The following is a 27,857-nucleotide window of genomic DNA, read 5'->3' on the forward strand; positions in this document are numbered from 1 at the left end:
GGATATAAAAAGCTATGCAAGCAATATATTTTCCATTCACAATTAATTGTAGAACATTTACTTTAACACATTACTGGATATATGCAAGAATGTTTATATATGATTATAAGAATTAGACTTGCATACAATCAAATACTTGTTTTACTAAAAATTAGAAAACTATAGTTTTTGCAAGAAGAACAAGAGGCAACAGAAGGAGACAGTACACACACCCAGGTACTTATTATGGAAAATTAGCTTTTATTGTACATATAAATGTAATTTCCCCAATGTACACATTATATAATAATTCTGGAAACAAAACGGAACATCCAAGAAAATGCACGAAACAAAAAAATAAGTGAATGCGTGGTAGTTGTCACGCTCGGTCTGCAATTGTTGAAATTTTGTATAAATGGACAAATTGTATAAATGGATCGTGGCATTAACCTGTTGGCCAGGTTTAGCTAGCTCAGACAAACTCACTGAAGCCATTATAGTAAAAAAAAGTGTCTGAAACCAGAAAAATGCCCCAAAAAAACAAAAAGAAAAATGTATAAAGATTTGAAGGAACATTTCTTCCACAACATGTAAATGGAAAAAGCTTATAATATTATATACAACGTTGTAAACTAAGAATCTGAAAACACTGGTTAGAAAAAAACAAATACAAACAGCAAAACCAAGGTGTTGTTGTTGAAAAAGGTGCCATTTCTGATGCAAGGTAAATACATGCTCTTCAACGTCGCCTATTTTTCAGCATATCGGTCTGCAAGGCTATTATTATTATTAAGTGTACAATTGTTACTACACAGACGACCTTGTAGAACTTGTGTGGCCAGAGCTTTTTCTCACAGACGGACATATTTTTTCCCCCTTCCACATACCAGTTGTAGCATTAACCTAGTTCTAGCCATACAGTTATAACAACTTTGACGTAAGCCATTTGCTTGCATTTTAGTAAGTTAGTTTACATGTATAATGCACTGTACTGCGTCATTGCATAGAAATAATGTCTTGTAAAGTGTTTTGACAGAAAAGGACTTCAAATTTTCCTCCAACGACCAAGCTTTATTATGAATTCGTCAGTAATGAGACCAAAAAAACAACTAACCAACCAGGTGAAGAATACAGCTGCCCGGGTGTTTTTGTAGTATTTCCAGTTAAATCAATACGTAAAAAGAGAACCTTTTTTCAGAGAATAATAAAATATTGAACCACTCTATATAGTTCCTCTAAAACAGATTCTACTGTTACTAAAATTGTTACAAAGATCCCCAGTTGAACCCACATTCCCCTTTTTACTACTTGCCTCGGCAAACACCAGGTTACAAAATAGAGACCCGCTATTGGTCTTCCCTTCATAAGCCCAAATCAACAGGCCAATCGAAACCTCTAGCTACACAACTACATACCTTAGAAATAAAGTGATACGCATGTTTTACATAGCATACACATATGATATTGCAGATAACCTATAACAAAAAAACAGCCCTCTTCCAGGGCAGTTTTCCTGCCCTCCATACTGCATACCATCTGGGTCATGTTCATTAGGACACACAACTGAAAGTGTAATACTAACCAATTCGGTAACATTTTCCAGTAAAATTTTTTTTATATCTCAACGTTTCAGTGTAATTGTGGGCCTAATCAACGATTGCAATTTCCATTTTGATATTAAAAGGTTTGCTTATGTTTGGAGACAGTAAATGCAACCCTCGTGGGAAATATCAGGTGCTTCTTTGCATCATTCAGTGTTTCTTACCCCTAAGTGATCCAACAAACTCCAGAATACTGTAGCTACAGTCGTTTATACATCCTCCCTACTTCATAGGCCTGCTAGGGTGAGTCTACAACCTATTCCCACCAGTCAGGAGGGCACCCCATGTCCTTTTCCCAGGCCCACCCTAACCTCTCTGGGGCGGTCAGACACAAACGCCCTCTCGCCGAGGCGTTGGTTCCTTGTCTGGTGCCCGTGCATTCTCAAGGCCTACACGTCACAGCACCCAGGCTGACCTGGATTTCCTGTTTGCATATCAAGGCCTACTGTAGATCAGACCTGGGTTCAAATACGATTCTAAATGATTTAATATACTTTATTGGGGCTTGACTGAGCTTGCCTGGAGTGGAACCAGAAAAATGTTCACAAAAGTTATAAACTCTGCCCACCTGGCACTCCAGGAAGGCTAAAGTATTTGAAACATTTTAAATAGTATTTGAACCCAGGTCTGTTCCTATAACATACTGTACTCTCCATGTTAACTGCAAAGAATTACTAGGAAACACCAGACCATATTATCACACATGGAATATGAGGGTTTGGTTAGGTAGGGGTGAATATGACAGGTTTAACTAAAGCGGTTCTATGCAATAAGAAATAAAACTGTTACAATTTAAAATTCAAGACAACACTTAACGAACAACTCCAAGCTTAGTAAAAAAAAAGGTAAAACTACTACTGCATGTTAGTTGCACATAGTGTAACAATGTTGCAGGTTTCGATATCTCAGATCATCCTACAGGAGAACAAAAAAAGGTAATGGTATTTTGCATGATGAATGTCTTGCTTTTTACAGTATCATGTATGAGAACAGTAATACTGGGTCACTGCCTCTCTATAGCATTAGGCCTATGTGAGCGTCAACAGTTGCCATAGACCCCATCAGAGACAGAGGCAGCATAATCGTTACCCTGTACGCACAGTTGCCTAGAAACAACATTTCATGCATTTCAAAACGTCAGTTGAAATTAGCCATACAGAATCACAGATTACATTATGTGCACCATACTTTAAATAGACAGCACGCTTCATGTCATATCGAGCTAATATTGACAATTAGTTACCCACCATCAGACTTGTGCTTTGTGTAACACAAAACATACATCACACTGTTCTTTAGTACAATTATGGATGCCTTGGTTACAGTCGCTCAGGACGATGCAAACTCGACTTTTGATTGGCCAAGGCCGGACACACACACAAGCTGTGTTATGCAGGGTCACGACGGGAGGAATTATACTGCAAAAAGATGACCAAAATAACAAACAGCGAGAAATACATTTTTGGACCATGTTTTTGGATTGCCATGTTGCTCGATACACGTGTTCTTTCAACGCCAGTACCGCAAGGCTAGAACACTTTCATTTCAAAAGGATAACAGCAAAACAGCATATAGAGTTTATATACAGTACTGTACATACTGTTTGGCAAAGGCTATTCCGCCTTAGTGCTTCACATTCAAACTACAGTATGGTGCCTGCATTAAGGTGCCTGCATTAAGGTGTACTATGTAAACACACACAGGGAATTCCTCTCTATGACCAGACACTGTCAGGTCAGTACAGAGAAAAGTAGTGTTCGTAATATTTGCTTCTTGTGTGTATTCATGTATATTTGTCTGCTACAACATCCTATGCCGTAAAAACTGTTTTAGCTTCATCAACTTAAAAAAATGTTTGGGCCAACTTCAAGTCAACCTTTTCCCATTTCATCATAAAAATCCATAGAAAAAACAACCATTGAAAACGTAAAACTTGAAAAGGGGTGGGCACGGGGCAACGCTTTAGGAGAACCGAGCAGCTACTGTTACTGTAGTAACATACAGTAACAGACTGATCTGATTAATAAAACCTATATATCCTGATACATCTCTAATATAAAAAGTAGCTTCATTTCTCTCTATATAAATCTCCTATAGATACACTACAATGGCAATACCCCCTCTTACTGTGGACTATAGAGTACATTATATCTTCCTAGAAGTAAATATACTCTAAAACCCCCTCCGGGAAACACCAGGAAGGAATCAAGACGGTTTCTCACTCCTCTCCCTCTTCCTCCTCCTAGGAAGGAATCAAGCCTGGTTAGGGTCCCGCCATCCCACCTCCTCCATCTACTCTTCCTCCTCCTCATCATCGTCTTCATCGTGGCAGTGGGTGATCTCCTGTGGGGTCTGGGGGAACATGTTGGGGGGTTTGATCTCACTGATGGACCGGGTCAGCTGGCTTCGGTTCTTGTTGCTACAGCACTCCAGGTCCTTGCTGTCGGTGCAGTGGCGGTTGCGCGTGGCCAGGGGGGACTCGGTGTCCGTGTCGATGTGCGCGTGCTCCACCGTTGACTCGTGGGGCATCTGGGAGGGGAGACAGAGAGACAGAGAGACACAGACAGAGACAGAGAGAGAGAGAGAAGGTGAGGAGAGAGGCTATTACCAAAGACTACTCAGAGCACTTCCAGTTGGCTAACAGCTAGTAAAGAGAGTTTCAGCTCACCGATACATAATATAATATTATTATTACCATGCGTTGAACTTGTTATACAGAATATTGATTACTGTGTGTATGTGATGTGCATGTTTCAGATAATATGTCTGGCAAAGACATTTGTATTGAATTGAGAAGATAACGCATACATACCAACTCTAATGCAAATGTCACTCTGCCTGTCAGTGTTTCAGCTAGATGGGCACCAGACTATGTAAGCATTCAGTCTGAGTCAACTACTGTATATTTTTTATTAAACTAGCCGGAAATGTTGATTCATGTCCATCTATATTTTTAACCATCAATTTCTAACAATTACAGTTTTCCAATTAGCAAAAGAAAGGGCTGTATCTTACACTATATTATTTCTTACACTATATTATTTCTTCCCTTTTTTGTAAACTGTTAGCAAGAATCAACAAACAAATTCAATACAGTGACTCACCAGTACGTGAGCAGCTCTGAAGAGGTAGCTGAAGGGATAGTACAGGAGGTTGATGAAGGAAGCAGCATACAGGTCAGCATAGCGCATCACCTGAGAGGCAAACAGAGTCTGTCTGGAGCCGGACCTGAACAGACTACCCATCATACCATAGCACATGTCCATGTCATGGGTCACTTTCTGCGGAGGGGAGAAGAACACCGGGTTTAGATACTCAGCCGAAAGACGCTCGGGCAATACTTCAAGCTCTGGTGGAAGAACGTGATGACCATTGTCAAATATGTTTTAATGTATGGTATTGTGCTCTTGTGTTATGTGTACATTCTGACTACTTCCTGCTGACTACTTCCTGCTGACTACTTCCTGCTGACTACTTCCTGCTGACTACTTCCTGCTGACTACTTCCTGCTGACTACTTCCTGCTGACTACTTCCTGCTGACCTCTTGCCAGGTCCCCTTCTAAAAAGAGGTTTCTAATACAAAATACAAAATTCCGAGGAGGACAATGGAAATTCAGCGACTTGTGTTCCGGTATATCCAAGCCTTCGATGGGACGGGTGGAGGATCATAGTGTATTTTCAGGAGTTTACTTAGGGGTTGTTAGACCATATAAGTCCACAGTTGGGAATGATTTGGTTTAAAGACAAAACTGAAACCTGTAACTATTCAGGGACACGTGGACATTTTGAATAATGTTTCTGTAGCTGCAATGGAAACATGTGTAGAATCAGTACCTTGACCCTTCTCTGGAGAGCACTGATGTCAGGTCTCTCATTACTACTGCTGTCCAGATGCCTGGAGAGATAGAGAGATAATGGGTTAGATAGAGGGCAAAGAGGTAGAGAAGAAGGGGATTGGAAGTGAGAGAGCGAAGACAGTGCTAGTCACTATTATAAAGAGCAAGGAAGGGGACAGGCCTACATACATAGATAGACTTCAGACTGTTTCTAAATGGTCTGACTGTGAAGCCAGTTATCATCAGACCGATGGGGCAAACCCTGCAGACTTTGGCCCAAGGGCGACAAACACACAAACACACACGCACTCAAACAGTCGTTCACGCACACACACACACACGCCAGGTGCAGAGGCAGCCTAGAGAGCGAGCAGAGGGGTGTTGTACGGGAGTAGACGGTGCAGTACTCACTTGTAGAGCTCTGCCAAGAAAATGTCCAGGCCCTGCAATTCTTCGAATAACGCTGTAAGACAGAAGAGGAAAAGGAGGCCAGGGTAAGTCTCAGTCACAACATATTTCCCTTTCCCTCCTCCTCCCTTAAATCAGCGGTGGAGAAAGTACAGACACCACAAAAAAACCGACATAAGTAGTACTTTAAAGTATTTTTACTTAAGTACTTTACACCACTGCCCTTAATCACAGGTGTTGGCTCACTCTTGTTCCATCTGTCGCGTTCTCACTCTCCCCCTCTCATTCACCCTCTCCCTGACACACTGTCGCTCACAGGCCGTTGAGAGGTTTACGAGGGCATTTTACAGCTACAATGACACGTCACAGTTATATTTGCGTGTGTGCCTGTGCATAAATGTGTGTGTGCCTGTGCATAAATGTGTGTGTGCGCACAAGTGTGTCACTGCTATAATATACACCCCTTGTCTAATTAATACCCCTGGACTTTTTCCACATTTTGTTGTGTTACAGCCTGAATTTAAAATTGATTAAATTGAGATTGTGTCACTGGCCTACACAGCATTTCCCATAATGTCAAAGTGGAATTATGTTACGACATTTTTACAAATTAATAAAAAATGAAAAGCTGAATTGTCTTGAGTCGATAAGTACTCCAGCACTTTCTTATGGCAAGCCTAAATAAGTTAAGGTCCCTCACTCGGCAGTGAATTTCAAACAGATTCAACCACAAACACCAGGGATGTTTTCCAATGCCTCTCAAAGAATGGAACCTATTGGTATAGGGCTAAAAATGAAAAAGCAGACATTTAAATACCCATTTGAGCATGGTGAAACTTAATTACACGTTGGATGGTGTATCAGTACACCCAGTCACTACAAAGATGCAGTCGTCCTTCCTAACGCAGTTGCCAGCGAGGAAGGAAACCGCTCAGGGATTTCACCATGAAGCCAACTTGACTTTAAAACAGTTAGAGTTGAATGGTCGTGATAGAAGAAAACTGAGGATGAATCAACAGCTTTGTAGTTACTCCACAATACAAAAAAAATGACAGAGTGAAAAGAAGGAAGCCTGTACAGAAAAATATGCATCTTGCTTGGAATAAGGCACAAAACTAAAACTGCAAGAAATGTGGCAAAGAAATAAACTTTATGTCCTGAATACAAAGTGTTACATTTGGGGCAAATCCAACACATCACTGAGGACCACTCTTCATATTTTCAAGCATGGTGGTGGCTGCATCCTGTTATGGGTATGCTTGTCATCAGCAAGGACTAGGGAGTTTTTTTAGCATAAGAATAAATAGAGCCAAGCACAGGCAAAATCCTAGAGGAGAACCGGGTTCAGTCTGCGTTCCAACAGACACTGGGAGACAAATTCACCTTTCAGCAGGACAATAATCTAAAAACACAAGGCCAAATACACTGGAGTTGCTTACCAAGATGACATTGAGTGGCCAAGTTACAGTTTTGACTTCAACTGGCTTGAAAATCTATGACAAGACTTGAAAATGGTTGTCTAGCAATGATCAACAACCAATTTAACAGAGCTTAAAGAATTTTAAAAAGAATGTGAAAATATTGTACAACCCAGGTGTGCAAAGCTCTTCGAAACTTACCCAGAAAGTCTCACAGCTGTAATCGCTGCCTAAGATGATTCTAACTTATGTAAATTAGATATTTCAGTATTTCATTTTCAATAAAACACAAAATGTTTTCACTTTGTCATTATGGGGTATTGTGTGTAGATGGGTGAGAAAAAATAATATTGAATCCATGTTGAATTCAGGCTGTAACACAACAACATGTGGTATAAGTCAAGGGCTACGAATACCTTCTGAACGCACTGTACGCCATTTAGCAGACGCTTTTATCCAAAGTGACTTACAGTCATGCGTGCATACATTTTACGTACGGGTGGTCCCGGTAACCGAACCCATAATTCTGCCGTTGCAAGCACCATGCTCTACCAACTGAGCTACAGACCAGTGCTCTCCAGTGTGCCTATCTGCCTTTTTATGTACGAGTATCTGTATCTGCACCCGTCTGTCTGGCTGCTTGCATGGGAATGACCACCCGTCCTTTTGTGTGTGTGACTGTGTGTGTGTGCGACTGTGTGTGTGTGTGTGTGTCAGAGAGACCGAGTGCTTTGTGACTCACAGCTCTTGTCAGTCCAGACATGCAACTCCTGGGCCAGCTCGGGGATGATGAGGAAGGTCCTCCAACCCTGGCGTTTCTTGGACTTGAGGATGTCCCCGAAGATGTGGTCTCCGATGTAGACGATGTCCTTCCCCTTGGCCCCCAGCAGGTCACACACAATGTCAGAAGAACCTGGGCGAGAGAGAGGGACATATTGAAATGTAGATGTTACTGAACATTGTTGTTTTATTGAAGATTTGGACCACGTTGTTTTTAGAGTTATACCATTGTTTTGTTTTTAGGGTTACCAGACCTCCCTGGAGAACAGTGAAAGTTGTTAAGACTATGCTGGCTAAATAAAAGGTTAACTGAGATCCATCTTGTTTAGAAGTACTCTGCTATTTAGATGATTTGTGAAGTTTGCAGTGCTGTCTGGCTGTCTGGTGGTTTGTGATGCGAGTCAGTGCATTTCCCCAGGTACTGTATCTTACCTCCAGAGTAGACGATGCCATGGTGCAGGGGTCCTGTGTAGGTCCCGATCTTCAGCCGCCCTGTCGTCTAACACCAGAGAACACATAGAACAGTAGTTTCACCACAAAACAATGTCAAGTATTTGCATTTATTATGGATCCCCATTAGTTCCTGCCAAAGCAGCAGCTACTCTTCTTGGGGTCCAGCAAAATGAAGGCAGTTTATACAATTTTAAAAACATTACATTCACAGATTTCACAACACACTGTGTGCCCTCAGGCCCTTACTCCACCACTACCACATATCTACAGTAATAAATCCATGTGAACGTGTGTGTGTGTGTGTGTGTGTGTGTGTGTGTAGTGCCATGTTATCATCGAGTGTGTGTATGCATGTGTCTGTGCCTATGTTTGTGTTGCTTCACAGTCCCCGCTGTTCCATAACGTGTATTTATCCGTTTTAAAATGTATTTATTTGTATCTAATTTTACCGCTTGCATCAGTTACTTGATGTGGAATAGAGTTCCATGTAGTCATGGCTCTATGCAGTACTGTGCCCCTCCCATAGTCTGTTCTGGACTGTGAAGAGACCTCTGGTGTCATGTCTTGTGGGGTATGCATGGGTGTCCGAGCTGTGTGCCAAAGTACAAGTAGTGATGAAGTCAATCTCTCCTCCCCTTTGAGCCAGGAGAGATTGACATGCGTATTATTAATGTTAGCTCTCTGTGTACATCCAAGGGCCAACCGTGCTGCCCTGTTCTGAGTCAATTGCAATTTTCCTAAGTCCCTCTTTGTGGCACCTGACCACATGACTGAACAGTAGTCCAGGTGCGACAAAACTAGGGCCTGTAGGACCTGCCTTGTTGATAGTGCTGTTAAGAATGCAGAGCAGCGCTTTATTGTGGAGAGACTTCTCATCTTAGCTACTGTTGAATCAATATGTTTTGACCATGAGTTTACAATCCAGGGTTACTCCAAGCAGATTAGTCACCTCAACTTGCTCAAATTATAATTCTTTACAAGTTGTACTTCACATTGTGTGACCAATTAGCTATCAGGCTACCACACTCAAAAGTCTTGGCACGGTGTTCTGACAGAACCCGTTCTCCATCTACGTGAGTGTAGAGGTATGATGGTGCAATTACTCACCGTGTCGACTTGTCTGAGCACCGTTCCCTCTCCAAAGAACAGAGGCTTCCTGGCGTCCACCAGAATCAGGTCAAAGTAGGACTGCCACGGCCGGTGGGACGTCCCGTGCTGCAACAACCACACACAGATTCTGGTCAACGCGTGCCGAATATAGTTAACTACACGCGTCTACGTAAGTTAACAAGATTTCATGTCTGAGGGAGAATGCCGTGTGCGAACGTTGATACGATTCTCTTACCTTTGGGCCGTGGGGGAAGTCAAACAGGTATGTCATGATCTTCTGTGAGAAAATGAAACATAATGAGTCTATTAGTCATCTCGTTAAAATGTCTTTGTGACTGGGACAGATACCGCAGCTACACGCCCCAGTTCAGTACACGAACACGTCACCCCGGTTTCAGATGCAAACGGGACAGTTTGCCAGGACATGTTTTGTGAAGCTGTGTGTACGTTTGCTTTGCATATTAAACGTTGTTTTGCATGGACGTTTAACAAGGCGGGACTTACCTATTGTTTTGGACTCTGAAGGATGTCTGTTACTGTGTACTGTGCATGTGAAGCGTCCATTCCCCTGTGTGTGTGTGTGTGTGTGTGTGTGTGTGTAAACAGTGGACCAGGGCACTTAGCTTGGTCAGTACTGTGTACTCACGTGTGTGTATTTGTAGTCACTGTTGGTGGCCAGGAACACCTTGGCTACTTCATTCATTCTACTCAGCAGGAGAGGCAGCTTTGCCTTCATGAGAGAGAGAGAACACTAAATATTACAAAGCCATTATCATATACAGTGTGTTCGTACAGGCATACAGACAGAGACGTAAAGTAAATGTTAACTACTCATCAGGTTTTGGAGTCGTCGTGTCAGTGTTTTCCCATAGAAATACGACACAAGTCGAGCGGTAAAGGGGCTGATAAAATGTTAATGTGTGTACTTACGTCTCTCACTACGTACTTTTCAAGGTTCTCTACTGTCTTTTCCTTCAGGGTGCCCTGGAAGACAGGACTACAGGTAAATGGGTTGAAATACATAGAAAAATAACAAGCATGCATCTATATATCATACAAAATGTCTTCTTTATGATGACACTCACTGTAAACCATGTGAATCATTTTCAGGGTACATACCATTAGCACTACGATAAACAGTAAATGATTGCTTCAAGATAAAGATAATCATTGGGCGCTTAGCCCCATATAATACCTTGAAATGGAAGTAAAGTGAATTGAAGTGAACAAATGATTGCATTGTTATAGACTTCCTCGTCACGCTACCTTGAAGTGGACCCAGTCGACGGCGTCGCGGATGTCTTGGAACATGCTCTTGAAGGACATGAAGAGGTCGCCATCTTTAAAGCCAGTCTCACAGCTGAGGTAAGGGGGGAGGAGAGGGACACACAGAGCCAGTGGACAGGCCAAGGCCAGACAGAGAGCGTTGCTTTTAAATGCTAGTAGCCATTTTCACTACGTTTTTTGTTTTGTTTTTGTTTTGCTTTTAAATGGGATAGTCTTCCCTTGTTTGAGGTGGTTTCCAGCCAAACAGGAAAGCAATCTCCCCCTAAAAGACCAACAACTCGTTTCAGAGGAGAAGACATGCAGCCATTCCATTGCAGATCACACATCATCACACAAAGAATTCGTTGAAACTACCGCTAACAAATGATTGTATAATTATATCGAGACGATAGACATGATATTACATCACGCTAGATGATTAGTCATTACAGAATCATTTCAATAATAAAAGTAATGAAATCTGAAAATATGGAATTAAGTTACTGCATGCATTGGTGGAATGATTAGTATCGAAGACCAATAATCATTCAGATAGCTGAGTAATCCTAATAAAGTATCTTGTTTATGACACAATAAAAGGGTGGTCCTATTACTCAACCACAGGCTTAACAGGATTAGGGCTAAAGTATTTCCTTATTGGAGGATTTTTATTGGAGATATGGACCTACCCTGTTGTCATGTTGTCTAATTGGCTTATCAATGTTGCCATGTCATATCCAGGAATGACTTGTATATAACATACAAGAAAAATAAGGTGGGTAGCGTGACTAGGGATTCCTTACCTTGCATATCTGTCACAGTTTGAGAAGAAGTCCACAAGGCAGGCAAAGAGGTAGGTCTCTGGAGAGAGAGGGAAACTGTACTGTAAAATCAATCGAGTGTCAATAAAGTTGAGTTGAACTCCATGGCCTTGCCCCAAACTGTGCTCAGACAAAACGGAGGGCATGTCTGGACTTGTCCCTCTTATGAATGACAGTTGAATCTAGATGGAGATAAACACATTTTTAAATAATTGAATGGCTCTGGCATGGACAGAATCTCTCCTCCTTCTACCTGGCAAGTTGAAGAGAGTGTTGAGGATATAGAAACGTTCAGTATCGTCACGTTGGATGAACTTGTTCGGGTATAGCTCCCGTATTTCAGGTCTGGGGGAGAGAAGAGAAAGAGAAAATGCAACGTCAGGAGAATTTCTTGGCAGGTAGACCGGGATCTAACCTTCAAACCCGCTCAATGATCTGGGGAGAGGGGACGTAGGGAGGATGTTGCGAGAAGGTTAGGAGAGTGTTGGGTTCACCATTTACCCTCGTAGGAAATTGAAGCCGTGGACACAGACCAGGATGTTGCCGTACGCGTCCACCTTCAACAGGTTCCCATACATGGTGTCAAACACCAGGCCTCTGAAGAAACACAGAGAAACAACATCATTCAATCAGTTCGAATACGTCTAGAAATGGTTTATACATGATCTTTAAAAGCCCATCAGAAAATCTACCTTGCTACAACCAGGACCAAATTAGAAACCCACGTATCCAGGTACAAAAAATAGCATTAAAACGTCCTCACCATGGCAACCATGATGTGATAGGTAATAGGTACCTGGTAATAAAGTACAGCTGGTGCCCCGTTGACATCAAAGCGTTTTCCAGTCAAAAAATAAATAGAGCAGTATAACGCCATCACCATGGCAACAACATTAACGGTATGATGTGATTGGTGGTCACCTGGTGGGGAAGGCGGGGTCGTAGACGAAGCTGAGCAGCTCCTGGGGGTAACCGATGTGGACCAGGCGCTCCACGGTCAGCTCAAAGCCCAGAGACTCGTACTCTGGAGACTTGTACACTGGAGAATAGAAACAGACAGACAGACGTTAGCATTTAACACAAGCCGGTGTAGACTACACAGAGTCACACAGCAGCACTCCACGAAGCCTATACAGTGACGTAATTACACTGACCCCATACATTTAGGAAAAGGACGTAGGAGGAAGTCAAGTCTAATTGCCTGTTGGCGAACGGACTACTCTGTAACTAGCAGCCTCCAATTTATCCAGAACCAGCCAGTGTGGACCCATTCACCTCCACTAGATAACAGCACGTAAGCCATGGCAACATGGCGGTGATGCAACATGAAACAGGTCTTTTAAAAAGAACTAACCGTCAGGGTAACCAAGATACTGTTGGTAATAACATAGCCTAGCCCCTCTCCCCCTAAAGTGCATCCGGGCACACACCCGGGCACACACCCGGGCACACACACCGAGCACAGCGGCCTGAATATCCTAGGATCTAATCCGTGGAGAAACAGGATCCATAGCTCAGCTCTGGACTCTGATACTAATGAGGCCCGTGGAGACGATGACATTCAGACACCAAACAACCAGGCATCTCCAGGGCCCTGTTCATTAGGGCACGTGACAGAAAACAGTTTACAAGGTTTTGCAACGGAAAAGGATAAGCCTTTCTTATTGGGCAGGTCCATTTAGTCCCTCCCTGTTTCAGTCTGTTTTCCGCCGTTTGGTGCCTAATGAACACACCCCCAGGCCTGGCGAGCCAAGCCATGGATGAAGGGGAAAAGTAGAGAGGGATACAATGTCCAGGCCTGGGCCAGAGGGGCCTATCAGCCGATTAGAATGCTAACTGACATTGGAAGAAGGTTCTGTCAGATGGTATTAATATAAAGGCTGTTTTTCCACATTAGGTCCAGTCAGGCTGCAGGAGGGGAGGACTTGGCTGATGCTTAAGAGGGAGCAGGAAGGACGATGTGGGGATAGGCTAGCTAGCGCTGAGACCCCAAACGTGGAAGGAATAGGCGTCTTACTGAGTTAGCACGTGCACACAGACAGAGAAAGAGGAGTGTGAATACCCATCTTGGTGTAATGTGTGTGTGCGTGCACATTTACCCATTTGTGTGTTTGCTTCTTAGCCCAATTGTGCGTTCTCTCTCTCTCTCTGGTGAGTTCAAATCCCCTGTGGTGTTCCAGTGTCCCTGGCTAGCTAGCGAAGCAGAGGAGTGGTGGGCATCATGCCCAGTGCTGCAGCCTCGAAGAGTCGCACAGTCCTGGGCCAGACTCCTCCATACAAATAGCCCCTCCCACCTTTCCTCTCCTCCCTCCTCATCCCTGCCTCCATTTCCCTAAGCTCTGTGGCTGTTACAAAGAAACCTATTTTAAGAGTATTTTCCCCTCCGTCACCTTCCCGATCAGCTCTCTCTTTGGTTACCCGGCGATGAGCAGAGTTCTCTCTCTGCACTGTCCCCTGCTGTGACCTTCAGACAGCTTTAGCTTAAATACACACAGGCGTGGAAACACAGCCTATTTGTGTCTGTATATATAACACAGTCTAGTCCAGGGATAGGCAACTTTGATGGGAGTGGGGGGGGTCACAAAAAAAACGGAACTCATGAGGGGTTGCAGTGGGTCTGCATACCCACACCCCCACCTTGCGAGCAAAACATTTCAGCGACCCCCCCCTCATGACAGCGAAAATAAAAAAGTACGTTTTAAAAAAAGGTCCTTTCCTGCAGTTCTACACATTTTGCCATGGGGTGAACAGTAAAGTTTGCAGTTTTTAATATAATAACTGGCCCCACCCCGGTCGGTAATTTGGCCATGGTTACTACAAGTTTAAATAGGTGGACGTTAGACTAATTTACCAATCAAAAAAAAAAATCCCTGACATTTCAAAATTGCACCTTGTGTGTTCTATTATTCTAACTCTCAACAGTATGCTGAGAGTAGGGGGGGTGGTGAAATTGTTTGGTGGCCCATCCCTGGTCTAGTCCATTAGATTTACTGGTCTGTGACCATGTTAAAGTTGAAATAGTTGATTTGTTTACTCATAGGTGAGGGGTATACCTTACATTTGGGACCAAAGTGACACTGGAAAGTAGTAAATTATAGCCTGGTAACACAAACACACACTAAGCTTGGGGATCCTTTAAATCCTCCTCTCCTGATGCAGTCGTTGACAGATAATTATACTCCCCTTAAGCTGTGTGTGTGTGTGTGTGAGTGAGTGAGAGAGTGTGAGTGACCAGGCTAGAATTTACAGCCCTTCAAATGTAAGCTATACCCCTCACCTAAGGGTAAACAACTTTACCCTTTAACTAAAACATGGTCGTAGACCTGTAAACCTATTGGACGAGACTGTGCTATATACAGATACATAAACAGCCTTCATCCCAAATAGCACCCTATTCCCAATATAGTGAACTAATTTTGGCCAGAGCCCTATGGCAGGTCAAAAGAAGTGTACTGTATTGGGAATAGGGTGCCATATGGATCGTAGCCATAGCTTATGACATATGAAGTGTCTTCTGCACAACTTCCTGGTAGCTAATTATAGGCCTAAGTAATTATCTAGCTGTATCGGAGGTGGGTCCAGACATCACTGTCACTCAGACAGCGGTATCTTTATTAGACAGCAACACCTTGTCAAAATAACATAAATTAACATGAGTATTGTTAGTAGCTTGGGCTCTGCAAAAAGGCTAAGAGTTAGCATAGCATAGTCTAGCTTATTCCAAAACGAATGGCTTTCAGGCTAATCACCATGCTACAGTAGAACAGTGAAAAATAATCCCGTGCCCCATAGAACTAACAGGTCGACAGTGTGGCTCCAGTGTCATTTGAGCTTCTCAGAACAGTGGAGTCTCTCACTGGGTTGTTTTCAGAACAGTGCGTGTGTCATTTGAACTACAGTACAGTGAAGCCTCTCTATGTTGTGTTTCCAGAACAGCGAGTCGTCGAGGACAGATGTGTCAGCCAGCGTTGCCGGGGGTATCTTGTTACCACGGTAATTTGCTAGAGGCGAGTGGGCAGGGACAGTGTTAGGCCACCCAGAGCTGTCATCAGTGGATGATTTCACGACCTTTGATATAAAACCACAGTTAATGACGTATGACCTATCATAGAAGGGCATGGTTCAACTAATGCCCTTTTCTTTTGTCAGGCACCGTGATCTTGATATGGAAATACTTTATCGCATTGACATGGATAGACTGGAGGACATTTGATCTCCTCTGTGTGACACAAAGCTATTGACAGAAGGCCTATCCTAGAGGAACATGGTTCAACATTTGCCAGATATCTTGATCCTAATATGAACGTATAGGACCACTGTCTGGTTATGGTCTATTTACGGTCAGAGGATTTGATGTACATTTAACCATGTTGTATGAGAACAATTGTGGACAACTCCTAACGGCCCTCTTTTTAAATCCTCACTAGAAAGAGAAACCAATGTGTAGCCTAGCTGCTGCCGTGAGAAGTCGTCCCAGTGAGGGGTCTGACTCCTGAGGCGTAAAGTCCTATCAACATTGGTCAAGACGCTACCTAGCTAGCTAAACGTGCTTCAGTGACTCAGCTAAGTGGAGGGTTGGTAATTCATCTATAAATACAGTGTGTGTGTGAGACTTTGAGGAGGGGGGTCATCCCTAGGGAAAGGGGATCGCTTGTACCCGCAAACACACGGCCCATATCCCATTTCCATCATCTGAGGGCAGATTTTACGGACGCTCAACTGTTGACATGTAGCCTCTTTATATAGGACGGTCCATAACCAAGTGATGATGTTTACAAGATGCCAGGGCTATCGTATCGCTTCACTCAAGGGCTCGAGTTGCGACCGCAGGAACGGGCTGTGGCCTCCCTGGCCAGAGCGCGACACCTCAGCCTCCTGCCGGTCACTGGGGAGAACCTCATCTAGGGTTCTGGTGCGCCTTGCGGTTACAATCGGGCACGGACTCATGTCAACGCCATCATTTAGACATTGTGTCAAGAGATGTCCCCTAATTGTGGTTGACGGTCAGGTCAATGGATTACAGACAACCTATTGTCACTTAGAAAACTATTTTTTTAAAAAAATGACTGCTACTTCTTTTACTATTGCTTAGTCAAATACAGAGAAACTGTACTAGTGTTAATATATAGAAAGTGAGGAGAGTCTTAGCCAATCACTTGAGGTCAAAGAGTTTTGTTGTTTGCAAATTCCAATGACAGAAGAGGCTAAAAACAATACATCTAAATCGGATTACAGATTCAGTTCACGCGTTTTCCTCCGTTACAGTATCCTTCTGAAGAACTCATCACCTTTTTCCATCACCGCTGTACCCCAAGACACCTACACCTCCCCTGTCCTTCTACCCACCACCCCTAGTCCCCCTAGGCCCCAGTGAGTCTGGTCTGGGCTTATCGAATGACACGTGAGCCCCTGTTCTGACCCAGTGTACTTTGTCAACAAACACTGAAGGAGAAATCAATATGGCCGACGACTAGTTGCTATGCCAACCAAACTAGAGTTGAGTCTACATTGTAAAGTAGTGACGGTGGGCTGAGGGCGCCCACACACACACACTGTAAAGAAGTGTTGACGGCCAGGGCAGCGACTGTAGTGCACTTACCGGCTAGAGTGTAATCCATATCGAAGCCAAAGCATTTAATCTTCTCCATGGCCAAGCTTCTGTTTACAAAAACTCTAAAAAGGGAGGAAACCGAGAAGGATAGAATCAGAAGAGTGATTTTGAGAGACATACAAGAGAGTACTGTCTGTGTGCAAGGAGAACATTAGGATAAATTGCCTCTCACAGAAGAAGAATGAGCAGAGGTATTTTTGGGATTAAATCATATGTTAGCCATCTAGTGATGGCTAACGTGGTTCTCATTTTGAAATATAGCCAAACAAACATCTACAATTGATATGCATGGCCTCAAAACAGATATTAGAAACAATCTGGCACAGATAATGAAGTCAGTAAGCTCCTATTTTCTCTAGTCTTACAAGGCGCGTTCCTACAGGTCTTAAAAACATAGGAATTTGAGTGTTAGACAGCTAGACTCGGTGTCTGAGCTTTTTAATCTTTTAAAATGCATTATTAGCCCTTAGACAGTGCATTGCTTCCTACAGGGTAGGTTCACAAGTGCACACTATAGCAAAACATTTAGCAATGGACAACAAAATGAGCGTTTCTTATTGGACAAGTTCCATCCCTATTTCAGTCTGTTTGGTACCTAATGAACATGACTCTCCATTCTGCATAGACGGCATGTTTACGGTGGCAGCTCGACTAGCTCAGCTGTTCCCGGTGTTAAATCTCCGGCATGGCCGGAGTGGTCGGCATTGTTGGCATATCCTGCCTGACACTTTCTGATCCAGCCAGCTCCAGTGGCAGGCCAGGCCAGGCAGCTCCAGTGGCAGGCCAGGCCAGGCAGCTCCAGTGGCAGGCCAGGCAGCTCCAGTCCAGGCAGCTCCAGTCCAGGCAGCTCCAGTGGCAGGCAGCTCCAGTGGCAGGCAGCTCCAGTGGCAGGCAGCTCCAGTGGCAGGCAGCTCCAGTCATCTCTGTTCCTCTGGTTCTAGGCTTTACTGTGTTAGCTCAGCGTAGCCTGCTACCTACAGCTTTTGAACAAACTACCACAAAATAACTTATACTGCAAAGTAACTTGTATAAAAAAGATTAGGCTACACATAGAATTGCGCCATTTTTTCATAAATATGTTGGTATTCAAAAAAGGTCTCTTGATGTTTTCACACACAAATCAATGTAATTAATCTAGCAATTTTTTTATATTTCATACAACTAGTAAATCCAGTTCAACAACTACATATCTGTTACTAATGAGATTGTAAACATGTTGACATGCATTCCACAAACCGGTTTTTCTTTGCTCCGAAACAATCAATCAACATCTATGACACAATCCTCATTTCCACACTACCCTAACACTACCCTTTTCCTATTCAGGGAAATAGAAGAACCGGGACGATACCAGTATCGCGATACTCGTTAATATAATGGCAAAAAAAATTAAAACGGATTTAACGTCTTTACAAAAAAAGTCCTAATGTTGGAAACAAACATCATTATGTTGTCATCGAGTCACATTTATATATTTTCCAAGCTATAGAACACAATATCTTAAATACAGCAGGTTTTTAAAGGAGCAAAGAATTGTCTACTTTGTGTTTCCATTTTTACCATGGAAAACATATTCACTATGATCGAATACTCATACAACCACACTAATGTACTATTTGTGACTTAAATTGAGTATGTAGTATGCTTATTGGTCATAGTATGGAAATAGTTAGTATGCCAAAGTTCCGGATGTCATACTAAATTCGCCAAAATACGAAGTATACAAGCAAGTGGACACAATTTCCGTGTTTTTAGGGCCCATAATGCAAAATGGGCGTGGCTTCACAACGTTTTCAGATTTGAAGAAAATGGCGGAAAATATGCAGCTAAAGTCCAACGAGAAAGGATACAAATTCATTGCTTTAACTAATTAAGACAAATGTTAAGAAAATGTTCAGCAATGTAATAAAGTAATGACTTTTCAAATAACTTACATTACACGTTATGTTGGCTGACAATTAGTTAGCTAACCTTACGAACCGCATAGCATATTACAGCAGTATGTAATTTATTATTTTATTTACCTTTATTTAACTAGGCAAGTCAGTTAAGAACAAATTCTTATTTTCAATGACGGCCTAGGAACAGTGGGTTAACTGCCTTGTTCAGGGGCAGAACAACAGATTTTTACCTTGTCAGCTCAGGGATTTGATCTTGCATCCTTTCAGTTACTAGTCCAACGCTCTAACCACTAGGTTACCTGCCGCCCCATGTATGTAAGCTAGCTACCGTCCTAAAGTTAGTTGGCTACTAACATATCGAACTTGCCAGGCAGTATATTAACTATATGCTACATAACTAACTACCCAGTGTTTATTGACATGATTATTCACGTCATTCTTATCTACGTGGTTTAGTCATTGTTCATTCTCTATGGGCATTGCTAATTCTGTCTATCTACTCTGATTTCAGAGCACTCGCGTCTGAGTGTGCCAGAGCGCAGAATAACTGATGAATTTATGAACGATCAATACCCATTGAATATGGCCGGTCTCAAACGTTGGCTAAAAAAACGCGTAATTAAAATGTTGCCAGCAGCACAGTTACAGTCACCAATGCTCTGGATAACCAGCTCTGCTAGAGCAAGTAAAATGGTCAGAGAGGTGTTCTCTCAATTGTGTCTGGAAGTAGCTAACAAGCTAGCCAACGTTAGCCAGTTAGCGTGGGTGCTTGACTGCCGTTGTGAGGTCAGAACGCTCAGATCAACCCTACTCCTCGACCAGAGAGTCCAGTGTGTGCGCTCTGAACGCTCCAAGAGCAAAACGCTCTGAATTTACAAACGCTCCAGATTGAAATTATGAACACACCCGAAATCGTAAAAGGTCTAGGTAGTCATTTGTTATGCTAACAAGCTAGCAAGAGGTTGCATAGCAACAGCATCAACTTCCGGTAGACAGGCAAAGCACTAGTACACTCAACTGAAAGGATACAGTTCTTTTACAGTATACTAAAATTAACTAATAGTATATAGTATATACATTCATTAAGTATGTAGTGTACAGTATGGGTATTTGAACACAGCTATTATGATCCTGGTATCGTCACGGACCTAGGAAATAGACCATAATACATTCATAAATGATCCAATATTTTGTCATTACCTTGCTGCAGCTCCATACTGAACCAGCTTCCATTGCGAGTTAAGCCCGACGGCAGACATACGATGCATTCTGTGTCGTGACTAAAAGTGTACTAGCCTGGGCTCTGGCCTAGCCCGCTTACATAATGTTATTCCAACTCCAGCCCAGAAACAAAAGAGCCCACTCTCTTTGCTTCCTTGCCATTCAATTTCTGACTTGTTGCAAAAATTATTGTTGCCATTCTGCATCATTCTCTGTTATTGTTGTTGTTTGTGGTGCCCGTTTGTCACTAGTGTTGTTGGTTGGAGGGAGTTGTTGTTTGCTCTAGCCCTCAAAGACATCCAGAACAATCCATCAGGTGGAAACAGCAACAAACTCAGTGCCTCCCAGGCCTTAAGCCACTGGATTCGCAAAGAGTCGTAGTGTACTAGCCTTTTAGATGATAATGAATGTGATTGTATGGACCAGAGGGACCTGATCCTAGACCTGCGCTCCTACTCTGAGACGGTTTGTGAATAGGGGCTATGCTTTCCATCAGGAATAAGGAGAATGTAACACCATTCACTGCTTTAACTCAGAAGAATTTCATCAGAAATAGCCAATTACCTGATGCTCACAATCCCTAATGTGGATGATACAATTACAATGTCAGTGCACTGGATGTGAGGTAGACCTGCTACTGACACTAAGCTGTAGCTTACAACTGAGGTCTCTCTAGGCTAACTGATAACAATCGTCTGGAATGTGAGTAGGCCTAAGAAGGACCTACTGTATTCTCGGGATTGAGTACAAAGCGGGGTCTTGAAGTAATGGGTAGATTACTGGAGTTCTCCTTGTTACAGTCCCCCCTATGAACAGGTTAAACGGTCAAACTGTAGGTGTACAGTTCAGGCCCTCCTTCTGCAAATAGACCAAGATGTTCTGGGGCTATTAGCACTGAGGTGAGTGGGAGTCATAAATGTTGCCCAAGTGTGCGAGTACTCTTCTCCCTACTATTGACAAAGAGTGACGGTGGGGGACAGCCCATTTTGGCCTGATGACTGGGCCTCAAATAGACAATGTGTGGGCCGGCCTCCCGTACCAGCCTACCATTACCTGATTGTCACCACTGTGGTCTGACTGAGGGACTCACTTTCAGGTGCAGGCGACGTAGAAATAGATTTACTAGAACGGGTAAAGCCCCTCAGAGCACAGTGATTCTATTTCTACGTAGTCTTAACAGTGAATCCCTAGCTTAGGCAGACCACAGCGTGTGACAATCAGGCAGACTTGTGTTCCACCAGTACCCTTATCTTATGGAAACAGTACATTGAACCTACCGTGAAAGAGTATCTAAGTCTAACAGACCCTTCTCTGCGAGACTAACAAATGGTGGTTCGCCTTACTGACTGAGTGGATTGTTTCATTGTATGGTTTCATCAGCCTTTCAGCAAAGATATTCTTTCTGTAAAGGTTGCTGATGTTTTTGAATCTGCAAAGCTTGTTAAACTAAACCCGACATCTCAACAACAAAAAAGTGTTGATACATTTATGTACATCTAACAACCCCTCTCAAAACAACCAGGTAGTAACAGTTCAATTCTGTTGTTGCGAGGGGCTTCGCTTACAGACTTCCTGACAGATGCCAGTGAACGCAGATAGACCTAACAATGACAGAAAACTGACAGCTTTAGTGCCGCTGTAATGTCCACAGGTTATGTAACCGTATGAAATAACTGCAATTAACCCGCACGCGCGCACACACACACACACACACACGTCTCTTTGGTGAAGTTAAACGTTGCACAAGCGGCTGTTTAACTCCCTCACGTGGAGCCGGCATTCCTGCCCACTGCCATTGCCTACCATTAAGGCCCGCTAACCAGCATGCATGGCCAAAGGCTTCTTTCCTGTCATGAGATAAAATGCATTTAGGGCTCTTCTATTTTAGGGTCCCCATTTTCAATTACAAAAGTAAGTGACTGCCAAAACATTGTGACCTATTTTACGACTGGGCACCACTTTAGCCTATATTTAACGAATTAGAGGACTAGTTTATCGAGTTAGGACATAGAGAGGATATTTGACCGCTGCAGGCAGCTAGTGTAGGACCACACACACACACACACACACCTAGAGCTGGGATGATAAACCGAAAATGATCAACAGACATTTTGCTGATGTCTTTCATTACGATAAGTAGCCTATAGTAGAGAAATGTCAAGTTTCAAATGAAATAAGTTTGCTAATATAATATGGATGTTTGTTAATGGGACAATTGATGGCTACAACCATCAAACTAGTAGCAGTAGGTTAAAGGATCATTTTTAAAGCCTGTGGTGCACATTGTTGTAAACTTATCGTTCTCGCCTAAATTCAGGCAATTTATCGCAATATGGATTTTTTTTCCCATTTCGCCCTCCTCTAACTCACACACAGACATCACAAATAATGTCAGTATTGAGAAAATACATGTTTCAATTGAACAGGATGTTGGTATAACGGTCATGAAGTTCTGAGGAAGACGCTTCAGACAGGAAGTGTTAGATTAAATCCACAGAGACTTCAGAACTGAACAGGTGTAGAACAAACTAGTACACACCGACTCTGTAATATACTCTACATTGCTGACAGGTTGTCGGCAAGCTATTTGACCAAAGAATAACCTACAACTACACCACATTCAAATCCACAGCAATTTACAAGACATACTGAGTGGTTATGAAGGTGTGAACAGAGAATTAGGCTAAGTGGAAATGTGTTTACCCCATGTTGAAAGACATTTACAAAGAGAGGGTTGGGTAAACACATTTACAACCAAGTAGTATCATAGCGTCCTTTCATATGTTGCTGCTGTAATTATCTGAAGTAGACTAATGACTCAAGAAAACAGTGACACACAATACCTGGCTACATACAGTACAGTAGCTTAATATAACGGAATCTTATTGTACATCATTTACATGTTAGTCATTTAGCAGACGATCTTATCCACAGTGACTTACAGGCGCGATTAGGGTTACATGCCTTGCTCAAGGGCATATCGACAGATTTTTCACCTAGTCGGCTTGGGGACTCGAACTGTCGGGTTCACCTAGGGGTCATGAAAAGGATTGTACCAAAATGTTTGATGTATTAGAATAATTTATTATGCTTTATTAATAGAAGGGGAGGGGTTATAAGACCCCCCCCCCCTCCTTACATTTATAGGGTCCTAGACTACAGATTAACAATATATATATTCATTATGTAGTTTTAGAATTGTTCCACAGTTGTTTGCTCTCTCTTTCTAAAGAAGACCCCTCTTAGAGATGTGTGACTGAGACAGAACTCTGCAGGGGAGTGTGGGAGATAAGAGACTACTCAGACATTCCACAATAAATCAACTTTGGGGAGGGGACATTTATTGCCTAGCTTTTAGATAAACACTGAAACTCTATGTTTGTATAGCTGTGGATGCAGGGTTTTGGTCTCAGGAGTAAAAAGGTAATGACGTAGTCAGTGACATCACTAAAGCGGGACTTCGGTTTAATAAAACAACTTGAGATCTTTTGTTTGATGTAGAACTTACTCAGAAACATGTGTGCTATGTTCCTGTTTGTCAACTTCTGTCTGCAATTGCATTAATAAAGGATTTTGAATGATTTAATTAAAGATAGTAATAATGCTAATTTCACCAATGAACCAATGATTGACAAGGAAGGACGTAAGGAACAAACCCTAACAGAACCAACAACCTATCGGTTCCTGGCCCACAGCTCTTAACCGCTAGGCTATCTTCCCAGTGTCCATCCATCCATACAGTACCAGGAAAAAGTTCAGACACACATACACATTCAAGGGTTATTCCTTTATGTTTACTATTTTCTACATTGTAGAATAATAGTGAAGACATTAAAACTATGAAATAACACATGTGGAATCATGTAGTAACCAAATAAAGTGTTAAACAAATCAAAATATATTTTATATTTGAGTCTTCAAAGTAGCCACCCTTTGCCTTGATGACAGCTTTGCACACTCTTGGCATTCTCTCAACCAGCTTCATGAGGTAGTCACCTGGAATGCATTTCAATTAACAGGTGTGCCTTGTTAAAAGTTAATTTGTGGAATTTATTTTCTTCTTAATGTGTTTGAGCCAATCAGTTGTGTTGTGACAAGGTAGGGGTGGTATACAGAAGATAGCCCTAAAGTCCATATTATGGCAAGAACAGCTCAAATAAGCAGTGAGAAATGACAATTCATCATTACTTTAAGAAATGAAGGTCAGTCAATGCGGAAAATTTCAAGAACTCTGAAAGTTTCGTCAAGAGCAGTCGCAAAAACCATCAAGCGCTATGATGAAACTGACTCGCATGAGGACTGCCACAGGAAAATAAAACCTATAGTTACCTCTGCTGCAGAGGAAAAGTTCATTAGAGTTAACAGCATCAGATTGCAGCCCAAATAAATGTTTCACAGAGTTCATGTAACAGACACATCTCAACATCAACTGTTCAGAGGAGACCATGTGAATCAGGCCTTCATGGCCGAATTGCTGCAAAGAAACCACTACTAAAGGACACCAATAATAAGAAGAGACTTGCTTGGGCCAAGAAACACGAGCAATGGACATTAGACCGGTGGAAATCTGTCCTTTGGTCTGATGAGTCCAAATTAGAGATTTTTGGTTCCAACCGCCATGTCTTTGTGAGACGCAGAGTAAGTGAACGGATGATCTCTGGATGTGTGGTTCCCACTGTGAAGCATGGAGGAGGAGTGATGGTGTGGCGGTGCTTTGCTGGTGACACCGTCAGTGATTTATTTAGAATTCAAGGCACACTTAACCAGCATGGCTACCACAGCATTCTGCAGCGATACGCCATCCCATCTGGTTTATGCTTAATGGGTCTATAATTTGTTTTTCAACAGGACAATGACCCAACACACCTCCAGGCTGTCTAAGGGCAATTTGACAAAGAAGGAGAGTGATGGAGTGCTGCATCTGATGACCTGGCTTCCAAAATGTCCTGACCTCAACCCAATTGAGATGGCTTAGGATGAGTTGGACCGCAGAGTAAAGGAAAAGCAGCAAACAAATGCTCAGCATATGTGGGAACTCCTTCAAGACTGTTGGAAAAGCATTCCAGGTGAAGCTGGTTGAGAGAATGCCAAGAGTGTTTAACACTTTTTTGGTTACTACATGATTCCATGTGTTATTTCATAGTTTTGATGTTTTCACTATTATTCTACAATGTAGAAAATAGTCTAAATAAATAAAAACCCTTGAATGAGTAGGTGTGTCCAAACTTTTGACTGGTACTGTACATACATACACACATACATACATACCTATGGGAACATGTCACCCCTGACAGTATCCATAACTGTGGTAACTAATATGTCACTGACAGTGTCCATCCATACATACCTATGGTAAGCCTCTCTGCGGTACTTCTTCATGGCCAGCCCGTCCATGTTGGCTGGAAGGTCTGCATAGTTCTGCAGTCTGTCGCTCCATGAAGTGGTCATATTTATAGCTTTAAAATCCTCTGAAAGTCAATCTAGAGAAAATAAGAGAAATTCACTTTGACATGATTCTGCAGTTTCCTCTTCTTGCACTTTGAGCATATGCCTAACTGAACATTATATAGGCTTATCTATTTAGCGTCAAATATCTTTGAAATCTTCAAACAGGAGGAGTATGAACTCTCAAAGAGTTCACTACACTAGCTCTGTGGAACCTGTATGAACGAGCCACAATTGCAAGCCACTGCCTGAAATCCGGCTGCATTTAGACTAATTCTGAAGTTCTAAGGCGGGGAGAGACGCCGGGTGGGGAGAGCCACCGGGCGGGGAGAGCCTAGTCCTCCAGTCACACCAGCTGTTTGTTTTGTCAATGACAGAACAAAAGAGCCACAATAATCTTAACAAATCCCTAAAATACACTAGGCCAAGTCTGTGTACCAAATGGCACCCTATTCCATATATAGTGTACAGGGTGCCACTTGGGACGCATCCCTGGTTTGAGTCACTCTTGACTACTAAAGAAATCGAACAGCGTGTGTTGTCAATGTTCACACTATGCAGGCCATTTCTGTGCAAGACTCGGTAATGAGTTAGAAGAAGAGGGGACGAATGTAAGACTAATTACTGTCCTCATCCTGACTGTGGCTAATGAAAAACGGTCGGCCACCGAGGTGGAAGAAAGTCACTTCTCCTGGGCTACTCAGTTTGAGAGACAAAGAGCTAGGGTAGATTAGATTAAACCCAGCACACGTGAGACGAAATTGGGTTGTACGGTAGGCGTAACACATTTTTTTTTTTTTTTTATGATATAAACAGAAATGAAAAGAGCCTTCAGTGCCAGCATGCACATCTGTTCAATGTTTAGCAGCGTAACATTCTCAGGGGAAAGATGTATGTTTTTAGCCGTCTCTCCAGAGAATGAGCAGGGGTTTTTTTTTAACATTAACTGCCTTCGCTATCTCCCAGGAGACTAGGGAAGGGGGCAGGAGAAAAATCTGAGGTCAGCTTTTCTTTGTCACACAATTCGCAAATGACACAATACACAAACAAGCGAGAAAACCTTGAGGGGTTGAAGGGTGAGGTAGCCAGCAGATCTGACCTTGCTTACAGCAGCACTAGGGTTGTACAGAATTCCTGTATATTAAGGCTCGGGAAATGTACCTCTATCCAGGTATGAGAAATGTGTTGCACTTCGAATTGTCCCATTATCCCAACTGTTACACCGAGAAGATTGAACAACTGCTAAAAACGAGCACTCGTTCAATCTTCTCATGGTGTAACAGTTGGAATATTGGGACAATTCAGAGTACAACACATTTCTCATCCTTGGATTGAGGTACGTTTTCTGAGCAATACCTCACGTCAGCTCCACGGTGTCTTAATATACACAGGAATGCTGTCCAACCCTAGTGCAGCTGTAAGCAAGCGGGTCAGATCTGCTGGCTAAGGGCGAGGGAAAGACTTATCCCCAGCAACCATGAGTTTCCTCGCTCCAGCTGTGCTAGGGAAAAGTGACATTTGATGAGATGCTCTGAAACTGGGTTCAGGCAAAGTGACATCACAGTGTGAACTACTCAACTGAGCAAGTTTTCCAAGGAGGCCAAGGACAGCCCTTGGCATTTTTGGCATAGATAAAAGTTAGCCTATTCCAGCCTTATGCTCCTTGACAAACCAGTGAAGAAATGTAGAGTATAGCTTTATTTAACATTTTGTAATGGACTATACAATCAAAGACCAAGTTAATATGTTTATCCTCAATAGAAAAGTATACAGTGTTCAGACTTGGTCCAAGGTCCTACAGGGAACACTGGACCTGCCTTGTCAGACCAATCAATGTCGGATTGGCTGATGATGCACCAAGCCAGATATGTTTTTGATTAAACAAATATAGCTAACGTTATGTAGCAACTAACTACTTTTTACGTTTGCTAAAAGAATGGGCAAATCAACACAAGGTAAAAAGAATGTCAAGTAAACTAGCAGTAACTACTCCATTTGAGTAGCAA

General features: G+C 42.6%; 1 protein-coding gene and 1 long non-coding RNA gene across 5 annotated transcripts in view; one reads left to right on the forward strand and one right to left on the reverse strand.

Annotated features, from left to right (window-relative positions):
- Positions 1-217: 217 nt before the first annotated feature.
- Positions 218-27,857, reverse strand: part of LOC106588647 (cytosolic purine 5'-nucleotidase) — a 28,744-nt gene continuing 1,104 nt past the window's right edge. Inside the window, exons 2-18 of one of the 4 annotated variants that reach the window (XM_014177833.2) lie at positions 25,754-25,886; positions 17,273-17,346; positions 12,595-12,712; positions 12,175-12,270; positions 11,927-12,018; positions 11,656-11,713; positions 10,853-10,946; positions 10,517-10,570; positions 10,233-10,316; positions 9,822-9,863; positions 9,584-9,691; positions 8,456-8,522; positions 7,986-8,156; positions 5,829-5,880; positions 5,416-5,476; positions 4,685-4,861; positions 218-4,109 (exon numbers count right to left, since the gene is read on the reverse strand). In XM_014177833.2, coding sequence (XP_014033308.1) covers positions 3,873-4,109; positions 4,685-4,861; positions 5,416-5,476; positions 5,829-5,880; positions 7,986-8,156; positions 8,456-8,522; positions 9,584-9,691; positions 9,822-9,863; positions 10,233-10,316; positions 10,517-10,570; positions 10,853-10,946; positions 11,656-11,713; positions 11,927-12,018; positions 12,175-12,270; positions 12,595-12,712; positions 17,273-17,346; positions 25,754-25,854 — 1,686 coding nt within the window. In that variant the 5' untranslated portion in view covers positions 25,855-25,886 and the 3' untranslated portion in view covers positions 218-3,872. Of the gene's footprint in view, positions 4,110-4,684; positions 4,862-5,415; positions 5,477-5,828; positions 5,881-7,985; positions 8,157-8,455; positions 8,523-9,583; positions 9,692-9,821; positions 9,864-10,232; positions 10,317-10,516; positions 10,571-10,852; positions 10,947-11,655; positions 11,714-11,926; positions 12,019-12,174; positions 12,271-12,594; positions 12,713-17,272; positions 17,347-17,879; positions 18,072-20,385; positions 23,479-25,753; positions 25,887-27,857 lie in introns of those variants that run through there. The other 3 variants (XM_014177840.2, XM_014177845.2, XM_045707207.1) reach the window with 3 other exon arrangements.
- On the forward strand, positions 9,592-10,952 carry LOC123730443 (uncharacterized). The gene is made up of 3 exons (XR_006761894.1): positions 9,592-9,755; positions 10,565-10,589; positions 10,835-10,952. It is a non-coding gene; the product is annotated as an uncharacterized lncRNA (long non-coding RNA).

Source organism: Salmo salar, chromosome ssa02, assembly GCF_905237065.1.
Source record: "Salmo salar chromosome ssa02, Ssal_v3.1, whole genome shotgun sequence".
Classification (NCBI taxonomy): domain Eukaryota; kingdom Metazoa; phylum Chordata; class Actinopteri; order Salmoniformes; family Salmonidae; genus Salmo; species Salmo salar.